Genomic DNA, 13130 nt, shown 5'->3' on the forward strand with positions numbered 1-13130 from the left:
AGATGAAATACAGTTGTACTATACTCTTCATTTAAATAGATAAATAGATGAGAATTAAGTTTGAGAACATTCAACAGGGATAAGATCATTTAACAGGGAAATTCCACTGCTACAAATATTTGCACAACATAATCATCGAGATATGAACATTATTTATTATTATTTACCATCCAAAATGACCAATAAACCTTCACGTGTCTTCTAAGTTTTTTTATGTAATACAGATGATGATGAAATAGTAGTAAGTCTATTTTGTAGTAAGATTTTGCCTTTACAACACATATTTTTCTGCCTTGAAAAGATTTACAAATTATATATCGGCATTATCATAAATATATCATAAAACAATGTCTCAGGTACCAGCTAACATATTTATCATTATTTTGTACAATAACTTTCTTTGAGGGCACTTTTAAAGCCATTATACACTTCAGACTTCAGGTTTCTATCAGAACAATTCAGACTTGGTAAGTTTCTCGAGAAATTTAGAAGCATCAGTGGAATTTCCCTTTAACCCTATTTACGCAATACATAAAATCGAAATAACAAGTAAAATAAGTGTAGGTGTCTACACTGTATGTGATATGATTCTATATAAAATAACAAAAATTATAATGACAAATAATTCCAAAATTGTGTTTGGGTGTGTATACACACACATAAATGAGACTTACGGCACAGGTTGGGTTTTCTCCAGTTCACACACACGCCCTGCTGTCGACATACACTGCTGTAGGCAGCGATGAGGTCACACACGGCAGCAGGGTGGCAGGCCAGCTGTCTACACATCTTCACATAATCCTGAGGAGGCACTGCAGCATGGCACTCACCAAACACTGACGAGGCTAAAACCTCACAGCCCTCCGCCACACCCGCCTCACACTCAGACACGCCCCCACCCCAAACACACTCGCCAACAGCCCATTCTCGTAGATACATATCCGGATCTGCAGCCACTGAGCCATCAGGAAGCAACAGGTGTGTCTGATCATCAGAGCATGAACCTGTAAGGGAGAGAGAGAGAGAGAGAGAGAGAGAGAGAGAGAGAGAGAGAGAGAGAGAGAGAGAGAGAGAGAGAGATAGAGAGAGAGAGAGATAGAGAGATAGAGAGAGAAATAAAGGGAGACATTTTTGATATTTTTGAATGACCATGTTGATTAGAAACTTTGAGAATTCTTTACTGTTCACAGACAAATGTCTCATTATAACTTTTGGTTCCATTGCTAACCTAGTTACACTGTAATTTTAATCTCGTCTCATTTTCATTTTACAAATAGATTTAGGGGAAACATTTCACTAAAAGAGTATGTTAGTGTTAAGAGTAAGTTGGCTAATTTCAAATGAAATCAATTCATTATATTCAATAAATCATCCCACATTTTGCACAGCTCTCTGTCCAATGCATGAAGAAGAGAAGTGCATTTTGCCTTTTTCCATCCATGTGGCATATAAGTTGCACTTTGAGGCTTGGGCCAGTATAGTACATAACCCGTGCACAGAATGCATCCCATTTACAACTGCAACTGACACGAAATAAATTTGTTCAAAATAGTGTATATACCACAGATGCCGGTGGTCTTGGTTATCATGGTGAGATCCAGGCTGATGGTGAACTCATTGCTATGGGGAGTAAAAGTGAGGGTGAAGCCATGCGTCTCTGACCGTAGCTGATGAAGCAAAGCTCCAATCTGAGTGACAGATATTCCACCTCGTCTGAAGGGTACTGCAGTAATCACACCATCTACAGTCACCTATATTGTGCACATCCACACACAAACATAAACATACTGGCATTATTGATGTGGTTCCTGAAGACTGATATTGTTACAGTGTTGTTAGATCACCTTTACCTTCATGTCATCTCTCAGCACCACACTAGTCCCTTCCTCTCTCAGTTCCAAACTCTTCATACAAATTTGACTTGGTGAGCCCTTACAAGCAGCCGTGTGTAACACTAGCTCAGACCCTCCTGAGCGAAGCAGCAAATAAGAGCAGGCACCTTTCAGCTTCAGAGCTGCGCCTCCAAAAGACACCACATGACTGGTGGAGCTACCCATGCACATACCTGCAGGAGTAGACATGAGTGTAGTCTGTGATACAAAGCAAAACATAACTCCATGTAGTTTAGGCTTCTTATTCAGTTATTAATTTTAAATTCAGCAAGAATCGAAGATCATAGTGCAGAAATGCATCACGGTACAGGAGGAAAATGCATACACATGTATATTTATCAAGTGTAAACTTACAAACCCGTAATAGGGTTAAGGAGGGTTCATTTATCATTGTAGTGTGTGTGCATGTGTGTATGTGTGCTCTCACAAGGGCATTTCCAGGTACAGCCGCAAGTTTGGTTAACTCTGAGAGCTCTGAGGCTGTTCTTGCAAGCTGGAGGTTCCATCCTCTCGCAGTTCACCCTGTGGCTCTGCAGCGTCACCACACCAGACGGATTACACAGCAGTGAGTGACAGCCATCTGCCAGTAGCCACGTCTCTCCGGGCTAATACAGACAAAGGAATCAGTCAATACTTCACTCATATCATTTAAAGCTCATAGAAGTACAGAGTGTTACTTTCAGAGATTTTGAGAGTTGAGTAAAATAAGAATCTATCACATCAACATGAAATCAGACTCTTTACCCATTAATGTGCACTGGTGTTTTGCAAAGGGTTCATATAGTATTGTGCAAAAGTCAGAAACTACCCCTTATTTCTGTAATTTGTGTAATTTTTGTAATGACCATTATGTACTTTATTCTTTTGTCAGGAGATTTTTTCTGAGGAGATTAGATATGAAACATTCCACTCACACAAGGAAGGTTAAAGCCAAAGGACAATACACAAAAAAGAGGAATTTTAATTTTAAATTATTAAAAGTTAGGGAAAATGTGATTTCATTTAGCATAACCTGGTAGACCACCAAACTCTTGAGAACTGAGAAAATCCACAGTTGTTTCTGTCCATCCCTCTACTATGAGAAGACAACTCAGGGCTATGGGTCTGAAAGAATGTGTTGCTATCAAAAAACTATTACTGAGAAAAGGACTTAGACAAAAAGGAAGGAAATTTACAAATCCAATAAAGAAGCAGCTGGTATTGTCAGAGCAATGCACTGGCCACCCCAGAGTCCACCAACTAAAGGATGAACACTGATGTAGGGAAAAATATCTCAGTGGATTTCGTTGTAAAAAAAAGCAAGTTTCCCAAAAATAACAAAAGTTCTAAAGTACACACACTAAATACCAAAATAATTCATATTATATTTAGTTGTGGAGGCCTCTGTGTAATTTTCTGCATACATTTTATGCATAAATTGTCCTTAAAGGCCATTTTGACTGGAAATTTTTAAAAAATGTGGTTTCTGACACAAAGCGGTGAACAAATTGCCATGATAATGTAAAACGGTCAAATCACCCAACATATGAGAAATGAGTCTCCAGAAAAGTCAAAGTGTACAACTCAATGTTAAGAAGGAGTGATGGACATGAGGAGTTTTAAGGTGTTAAAAGTGAGATGTACTGGTAGACTTTGTTAAGTATTTGTGGTTTTTGTTACTGATGGTAAGCAATGAAATTAGATTATTTTGAGAGCTGGGCTTAAATGCAGCTCACCTTCCTCTCTTTTCCATCATCATCCACACACACCCCAGGAGGACCCGCTGAGGGACATCACCATCATCATCATCATCTTCATCACCATCATGATTATTCATTATCATTTGTATTTCTTGCACAGGATGTGTGTTTTGTGTGTGTTTTTATCTCACCCCTGCAGAGTTTGTCGGTGAATGAACGGTCCAAGGTAACCATGGCGAGCAGGTCATCTGTGCTCCTTAGCTGAATAACGTTGTCCTGGCCGTGTGGGCCTGTGAGCATGCCCAGTTCAGTGCGATCGTAATGCTCACCCACTCCGATGGGGAACACTGAAACACCTGGATAACAAAAACATAAAGCTCAACAATGAAGTTACCGCTATATTAAAAAGGATAACCCAAGTCTCATAATGATGTCACCCACCAGCAGTAAGAGCTTCATTTGCAGGCTCCTGTACTGAGTCAGTTGACCTGTCAATCACCAGCATTACCACAACCTTAGCCACACCCATCCTACCCCCACTTGTAGAGGAAATCGAAGTCTGAACAGCAAACTGCAATGCAGCACCTTAAAAAAACAACATAAAGTGATCATACATATTCTCGCACACACATTTCACAATAAATGGAAATAATAAAAGTTTGTTATACAGTGTCAGAAAGTAGAAACCAAGTATACTTTAGATTATTTAACAACGGAACATTTGAAGTGTATGATGATTGTACAGGTTGTACAATTTTAATTACAATTGCATAAACTTCTATTGCATGTTAGCTACCAGGGGTTGAAAAAATAAAAAAGAAACTGTCTTAAGTGAAAAAATGCATACATTGTCAAAATCTTTCTCAATTAAAAATCTGGAAATATGAAGTTAATTATATGCTTGAAGAGAAAAATATCAGCAGTTAAATATACATCAGTATATAAAAGTAAAAAAGTAAATGTTTTTACAAATAACAAATGTTTTATGGTGGTGTGCAGATAGTTTCACTGCTATAAATATTATATAAATTCTAAATTTATAAGCTGTTTCAATAAATTCAAAAGCACATGAACTCAATCTCAATAATAATGCAGTAAATTAGAAATCTTCTTAAGTATAATACTTAAGTATAATGATAAAGTACAATTGCACAAATATTTTCTGTCACTGTTGCATCAGCATTGCATGTCGCTTTACCAAATATGTTGCCTAAATGTAAGAGTTGCATTTTAAACATGACGCACCAAATAATAAGTCTTGATATGCTAGACCATAAATAATTAAGTGTATCTCTAGTACCCAGTGCACATAAGTGCTGTATCCAGTTTTTGGGGGGCACTTACCCAGTCGTGGTGCATTGTCTGTCTTGCTGTGTAGTCTGTCTAGCTGCTGTAGAAGATTTTTGGCACTTTGTTCATCTCTCCAAGATACAGCTTCCACTGGCTTCTCACCATAAACAACCACTGCTACCTGAGTACCATTATGACCTGATACACATTAAGAGAAACACCTGAATACACAACACACACAATACAAAACTATAGAATAACACATTTTTGTACATGCATTCAAGTCAGAATACATTCCAACATTCTGATGTACCAATGTCAGCGTTCTTTATAAATGATCTCACAAAAGTTTTCATGTCCTCAAACTGATCACCAGTGTCTCTCAGTAAAAACAGCACATCCATAGGCTTGGAGCAGGGCACTGCAACACAAAGAGAAACAAACACATAAACACACACTCATCTAAAGTACTGCAGGATTGAAGAACAGGAGAAAAATGAAAAGTATGAAGTGGAATGAAATCAGCGCTGAGATGCTGTTGTATTATTTGGTCTGACCTGAAGGGGGTAGTGTAGCTCTGGGTGGTAGTGTTGGTATAAGCGGCCTTTTAAGTGTCCTGCTGATATTAACCAGCAGGGGGCCCAGTGTGTTCAGCTGTTCAGGATTCTTCAGCATGATGGGAGCGTTTGGAAAGCTCAGCATTTCTAGGTCCATCTCCTGCACATTGGGACCAATCCCAATAGGGAACACCTTTGTGTGGGTGGAGCTCGGTGGGCGTTGGATCACATCAGTTGGTGGACTCTGAGTTATGAGGAACACCATCTGGTCTGGAGAGTGACTGGGCCTTTCTGTGGTGACGGACTCATAGACGGAGCGAATGGCATTGCCCGTGTTCACCTTGGCCCCACCCCCCCAGCGGATTTGTCGCATTCTGCGCAGAATCAGCTCCCTGCGCCTCAGTTCCATCCTGCTTATCTCAATGGAAACAGTGAGGGAGTACTGTATCACTGTAATCCGGAAGTGTTCCACCTCTTCCTGGCTGAGTGATGCCAGAACGTCGACTAGTGCATCCCGAGTACTGTTAAATCCTTCCTCTCCTACATTGTCTGATCCCTCTAGTAGGAAGGTGATGTCTCGTATTGTTGTCTGAGGAGCAAGGGTTGTTCCAGGGCTGGGGATGCTGGGAAACGCAGTCATAATAGCAGCTGTCGGAGGAAGAGTGGCAAAATTTGGTTTGATGACCTCTGTTCTGGGTGTAGTGGTTGTAGTGCTTACAGTGGTGGTAGTAGTGGTGGACTTTTGAGTAGTGGTTTTCTTGGGTGGCTCTGGGTCCAGCCCCAAGGTGCAGAGGTAATCTGTAATTTCAAAAGCTCGATCCTCCAGCTCCCCAACACTGCTAAGCACATATGCCCGGCTACTAGGTGTGGCCTTGGTGATCTCATTGACTTGTGCCATGTTCACATCAGGCCCAAGGGCAATGGTGAGGACAGTGATGTCTTTCTTTCTTAGCAGGCGCTGAGTGGTGCGCATAGGCCGCGGGTTGGCACTAGCAGTCAGCATGATGGCAACACGACCAGCGTGATCTCGCTTGTTCTTGTCATAAATGTACACGGACAGGTACTTGAAGGCTTCGTCCATGAAGGCCACGTCACCACCACTGTAATGCATGTCTCGCACCATCTTTCTGAAGATCCATTTCTGCACTTGCATGTCATAGCTCTTTACCCCAGAGTGGAAAAGGAGGACAGTAGCCCTTGTATGGGCTGAACCCATCCGAAAGCGCTCCACCACCCCCAGGATGAACAGCTTGACCAATCCAAAGTCTTCCTCACTCAGAGAGGAGGAGCCATCCACCAGAAAAGCCAGGTCCATTGCCCTGTCGCAGGCGTTCTCAGGTACTGGCGTGGAGAACGGGAGGGGTGTAAGTGTGGTAGACATGGTAATTGGGCTTAATGTGGTAGTGGGGCCAAAGGGAGGGCATGGACCACAAGTCAAAGTGTTTTCCTCACAGTGGCTGAAACACAAATTTACAAAGTTCAAGCATTGATTACAGGTGTACAACATGTTAAAATGAATGAACACAAACAGCGGGACATACCATATCTGACAGAGATGGGGGTCGTCATGATGCAGAATGATCTGCTTCCCATGAGAAATTCGTTCTCCATTATGCATGCACACCTGACATTCAGATGGTTCCACGCAGCGTCTCAAAACCTCATCTAAGACCTCACCTGAAAAACAGAGAGGAAAAATACAGTACATGTAGTGTAGGTATGTGACAGGAATGTATGCAGGTATAATACTGTATAAATACAGATCTTATACTGCACACTAAGCCACACTTAGAGCACACTAAGCTCTTAAAATGCTTTCCAAATTAATTTAAATTAGCTTTCTTTGTCAGTTTGCAAAAACTTAGGACACATCTAAAACATAATAAAGACATCATTTTTTTGTGCTGGAAAATACTATCACATGTAGCAGTACTAGCTTGGGAATAATGACAATCCTCACATATTGTATTCCCTTGTTGTGATGTCAGCACTTCTCCATATTCAAACCTTTTAGGTTTTTAAGCCACATTTCTGAAATATGCTTTTAACAATTTGAAAAGCAAAAAGCTGTCAAATTATTATTTAGGCAAATAGGCTCATGCTGAGAAAGAGACTTTGATGAACATGAAAATGATTGTTGTAAATATATATTATTGTTAGAGGCATGGTATTTACAAAACCTTTGAAATTAAGCCCAGTTGTCCCAAACATTTGATGGACAGTGGAGGTATACAGTATTCGATGTGTGTGCTGTGAGTTACCTGGAGGGCAGGAAGCATGACAGCCCTCTAGGCAGGTATTTGGGCAGTTTAAGGGCTCTGGGTGCTGGCATGTTATAGGACAAGCACTACCACAGGCATTAAATTTCCACATACACTCCACTCCTGCATTTTTGTTCAAATCTTCACAGCTCAGTGCTGAAACACAAACATGCACACAATGAACATCAAAATACATGTAATACTAATTATAGCAATGTGACATTACATATTGTATTGTAACAAATTGCATGCAGCATATTTTATTGTATCATATCACATTGTTGTATTGTGACAACCGGAGTAGGAAGTTGTGGCTAAAGTGTTAGCTTGGGGCTAACATATTTGCTTGAGGCTAGAACATTAGATTGGGACACTATTATTTCAAAAAACAAACTCATAAATCTGAATGCTGTTATAAACAAAAAAAATGGAAATGTTGACATATTAAACTATAGTTTCACAGGGCTAGACATGGTCTCATAACAAGAATCATAACAAGAATTCACATCTGTGGACAACTTAAAGTGTTGGTTAAGGAATGTGCCGAAACCAAACAGTAACACAGGTACATCTCTAAAACCAGCCACTAAATTAATCTAGCCCATAAAATAATGTAGCCATGTAAAATCTGCAGTACTAACAAAAGCACCAACAATATAATGCTATCATTAGCTAACATATATTCTTTCAGAAACACCAGTTTGCACATCACATTTGCTCTGTTTTTCTTTTTCAAGACGTGATATTCATTTTAATCGCATGTAATATGTTACCAGAACATGCAACATACATTTACATGCTGAATTGGAGTTCACGGGTGGGACATTTCAGCTATGCTAACCAATGTTACACCTATGGAAAAACAACAGGTTTGTTGTCTGACACACAATGTTGACAAGTGCAGCATTGCCCCCTTCTTTGAGCTCTGCCTCCACAAGTCTATGTTCCCTTCTATATTTAGTCCCAAGTGTCTCATGGCATGGGTGTTCCCAAACATTCTTGTTAAGAGATCACATCTGACCCTGCAAGAATTTACATAAAGCACATTTTCAGATGCTAGTTTGCACTAGTACTACTCTGTTTGTTTGTCACTCTATAAGCTTTTTGTAATGCTGTACTGTTATAATTCACGTAAAAGACATGGAAAGCTTAAACGAATACTGTCTAGTTTGAAGGATTTTCTCTATATAACAACTGTGGGCTGGTGGACTTACGACATAAGTCGTTGGACCTCCAGTCTACCACCACTCCCCTCTGGGCACATTCATGAGCATAGGCAGCAATGGCATCACAGAAACACACGCAGTCACCCACAGAGGCACATGAACATGTATCATGAGTGCAGATTTCCCAGTATGGCTCAGGGTCCACCTGATGAAAACAGACAGCAATGATTTACAATGGCATTGCAATTAAAGGGAGTGTGAAAATGACTGATTGATGTAAGTGCTACTAACCACATTGTTACACTCCCTGAAGAGGGCACTGCTCAGCACTCTACATGACTGCTCCACTGTGACTAGCTTCGCCATATCAGCACTGCACTGAGATGGCACCTGAACACGTAAACACACAGACACAGACATTGCATTACATGTGTAACAGTTACACAAAACTGTTCATAGAACCACACGAGCACATGAATAAATACATGTATATATGTATAATTAATGCTTATGTTGTAAACATGCTTGTAGAAGGTGCTATCTAATTTAATGCCTTGTTATGCATTATTACACAGACTCTGTTCGGCATGCTGTCTGTGCAGTAGTCACCTGAACAGCAGCAGCACAGCTGGGTTTGACCTTCCAGGAGTTTCCAAAGTCTATAGGATCCACCTCCATCTGATTATTACTGCTCATTAGGTCATTATTCTGACTGCCATCAAAGTTACCACATAGACCACACACTTTGCCCTAAAAACACACAGACATACACAGAGTTAAACATAACCAATGTTTCTTTGTTCTTAAAAGGCCCATTTTGTGAATTTTACACATTGCCTTTTATTTTTTATTTTATTGGTCCACTTATTGTGTTTATGTGATTTTATACACCAAAAACAGTGATAACAGTTTATTTTTTTACATGACCACTTTCAAACCCCTCTTTCTCCCTTTGAACTGTCTATTGTTACTGTGCGTTTAATGGAAATATCCCAGTACTAATTGACTGTGTTGCTGCTGGGTGCATATATGCAAATGCACGTTTTCATGACATCACAGAAACAGTGAATTCAAAACTGGATGTTTGTTGTTTATTTTGCAGTTAAGTTTTCATGTATGCACATATTGCAGTAAACTCTAAAGTAAGGAAAATTCAGTGTTCCATTTTATTGTCCCTTTGAGTATAGACAGAGAGAGTAATAATGAAGTGTGTGCATGTGCACTTTTATATATCTTCAGAACAAAAATGTTCTGGATTATTTAGAAAAACAAAGGACCGACAAAATGCTACTGATATTCTAAAGTGATTTTATGTTTTTTTTTTTTTTTAAGCTGAAAGGCCAAAACAGGGTTAGTGTTACGTTTAGGGTAGGGCCTAGGGGTCTAGACAATTGTTATAAAAGATACATTTATAATCTCTGTCATTTCTCACATCTCTGAATTGGTCATTTTACAGGAGATCTTAATTTTAAATCTTCATTTTAATACACCTTAATGTGACAAAATGTCTATTAGTCCATTCGTATGAAAGGTTTTGATATGAGCGTTATCGTATATGTAATCCATATAGGACATCTGTGTGACCCAGTATTCTGACAGTGTATAAAACAGACAGTGCATTACCCTGTACTGGCCATTGATCTGCAGTATGATGTGAGTTCCAGTGTCCCAGGTTAAAGAGATGTGTTTTCCGAGCAGAATGATATAGTAGAATCCAGAGCGTACAATCTCCACATCTGTTTCCTTCATCACCGGCTTCTTCATCCTCACCTGCAGATACAGAATGCTATGATGAAAGGCTATCCTGCTGTTCAGAGCATGCAGGTGTGTGTGTAGCTCAGAAAGTTGTAGGTTCATAGGGGAGGATGCAGAAAGAGCAAGGAAAAAACAATAAAAGAGAAGAAACACAGAACAGTCAGAAAGTAAGCCAGAGCATCTGTGGGTATAAACTCTGTGTGTGTGTGTGTGTGTGTGTGTGTGTGTGTGTGTGTGTGTGTGTACAAGACCTCTCCTTGCTCCATGGTTATCAGTCCTCCCATATAAAACACATGGATGCTTTTACTGCAGCGATGACCTATGGTTCCACAGGCTGAGTTCTCCACCAGAACTCGAAACGTGCCATCCAAGCCGTTACAGTAATCCTACAGAGAGAAATACTTGTACTTCTGTACTTGTGTACTTGTATACTTGTACTGATTGTAAGTCTACAATCAATGTAAAAATTATCACATTAATGCAAACAATGAAATAAAAAACATATTTCACAAACTTCACAAATTTGAAATAATTTGTAGGAAGCTGTAAAAAATTATTTGAAATGTTAGGTGTGTCCTGATGTTCAGAACTGTATATGATTCTTAAATGACTGAGAAACCTGTATGGCTTTGAGATGAAGTTATAATAAAAGTAATTTCAAAAACGCCTCATATTTAAAAAAACTATTCAAGACATATATTTCTGGCAACTTAATATATTATTATAATAAATTATTTAGCATTTCCTATTTTCTTGTTGTTCCCCAAATACTTTAAATATTGAACAAATCATCTAAAAAGGTCCAGTATTTACAATTACCATCTAAAATTGTTCCAGCTAATCAATCCTTTATTAATTTAAATCAGGGGTGCTGCTGATGGAATTTATCAAATTCATGCAATTAGGAACCAAACCTGTACTCTTCTAACCATATTCATCTAACCAAAATCATGTTACTTTTAACTGTATTGATGTTTATTTGTATTTGCTCCGTTATATGGTGTTTTTACAGACTAACTAACTGCCAAGATGCATAATTTTAAACTGTTTTTATTTATCTATTTATGAATAATGAGAGAGAAAGAAAGGTGCAGTAGGCCACTTACCTGAGCCAAGATGTACTGACATGGTCCTGGGAATGTAAACTTCAGTCCGTCAAAGCTAATGTAGTGCGAGTCACCCACTGTACGACACACACCATCACACACTCGCTGAGTACACTTCCACTGCCGGCCACCACACACACTGTCAGAAAACAGAAAACATCACACAGGGAAAAAATGACACATAACTCTCTCATAGTAGCACAGTACTTAATGACAGCTTGTGGGACAGCTGTGATTACCAAGTGTTGCAGTCCATGTTAATGCTCTGTCCAGGCGCGTAAGCATGGTTGTTATGGAAACAGGGACACTGGTCTGGAGGAATGCATTCTCTTCTGTGTCGAACCTGCAGATGGTCAGAAAATGTGTTAAAATCCAACTTAAATCATTTAAATCCATCCATACAATGAAAGTCTGCTTATAATCATATATCAATAAAATGTACAGAGGAAAAGATGGACCACTCTACTGAATTAGCTTAAACTGCGATCCCACATTTAAAAAAGCTATTAAGTATTCAAACCTTAGATATTCACAAGGATTATGTTATGAGCTATTTTAACCCAAGGCAATATGTGATATAGTAATATGCTTAAATATATACAAAATCATCATTTTTAGGGTACTTTCTACAAGGAAGTGTCAGCCCCAAACCCTAACCCCTAAATTCCAACTTGTAAAAGTAATACTTACTTTTTTGTGTGTTTTTAAATGTTGTTTTTTCGTTATTTTTTTTCCAATTAAAGTAACATTGAAAGGTTTATATTTGGGGCAATTTTAATTTTTAAATACAAAATGTTGAAACATTGAAACATTTGGTAAAGTTACAGTCATGTAATGATTGTTTTAATAGTGACAAATAATTTATTTTAATAAAATAAAAATAATTAAGGTACAGTCAGTAAATAAGTAAAACTCTGGAATGGGTTTTCAACTCTGAATTTGAACCAGTACAGTAGAATGATCCATTTACACACATTTGAATTCTTTGTTTAGGCACACAAATTGAAATATATAATAAAACAATATTTATATAGAAAAAATATAAAAGAAAAAAATATTTTCCTCCAAATTTGATGACTTTCAAGGTATGGTATTGAGTATACCAAACAACATTTTGCATGATCTTTTGCTCTCATTTTTGTAAATCCATAGATTCAAATATCCCTAGTGATTAGTCTATTAATAATGATTATAGTACATTACCAAGGCTTCCAAATATAAATACAAGTAAAATGCATTTATAGCCAGAAATACTGGATGTCTGTATAAGAGGCTGGTGCACTGCATGTCCTAAAATTTTTTGATTCCCTCTGAAATCAAGGGTATTAATAGGATGTTTGTCCCCCTTTTGTTGTAACAGCCTCAAATCTTCTGGGAAGGCTTTACACTAGATGTTGGAATATTACTGTGTGTATTCAGCCACG

At 38.6% G+C, this 13130-nt stretch overlaps 1 protein-coding gene across 2 annotated transcripts in view; it reads right to left on the reverse strand.

Moving 5' to 3' along the window:
• The window catches only part of vwf (von Willebrand factor), a 43377-nt gene that overhangs the window by 10017 nt on the left and 20230 nt on the right, over positions 1–13130 (reverse strand). For both annotated transcript variants that reach the window (XM_017717137.2, XM_017717212.2), the window contains 19 exons: positions 11946–12049; positions 11707–11845; positions 10852–10986; positions 10469–10615; positions 9455–9595; positions 9137–9235; positions 8894–9050; positions 7680–7835; positions 6960–7095; positions 5419–6875; positions 5175–5282; positions 4916–5059; positions 4013–4156; positions 3763–3927; positions 3608–3654; positions 2320–2497; positions 1851–2065; positions 1562–1751; positions 675–1004 (listed from right to left, as the gene is read on the reverse strand). In XM_017717137.2, coding sequence (XP_017572626.2) covers positions 675–1004; positions 1562–1751; positions 1851–2065; positions 2320–2497; positions 3608–3654; positions 3763–3927; positions 4013–4156; positions 4916–5059; positions 5175–5282; positions 5419–6875; positions 6960–7095; positions 7680–7835; positions 8894–9050; positions 9137–9235; positions 9455–9595; positions 10469–10615; positions 10852–10986; positions 11707–11845; positions 11946–12049 — 4192 coding nt within the window. The remainder of the gene's footprint in view (positions 1–674; positions 1005–1561; positions 1752–1850; positions 2066–2319; positions 2498–3607; positions 3655–3762; positions 3928–4012; positions 4157–4915; positions 5060–5174; positions 5283–5418; positions 6876–6959; positions 7096–7679; positions 7836–8893; positions 9051–9136; positions 9236–9454; positions 9596–10468; positions 10616–10851; positions 10987–11706; positions 11846–11945; positions 12050–13130) is intronic.

Source organism: Pygocentrus nattereri, chromosome 7, assembly GCF_015220715.1.
Source record: "Pygocentrus nattereri isolate fPygNat1 chromosome 7, fPygNat1.pri, whole genome shotgun sequence".
NCBI lineage: Eukaryota > Metazoa > Chordata > Actinopteri > Characiformes > Serrasalmidae > Pygocentrus > Pygocentrus nattereri.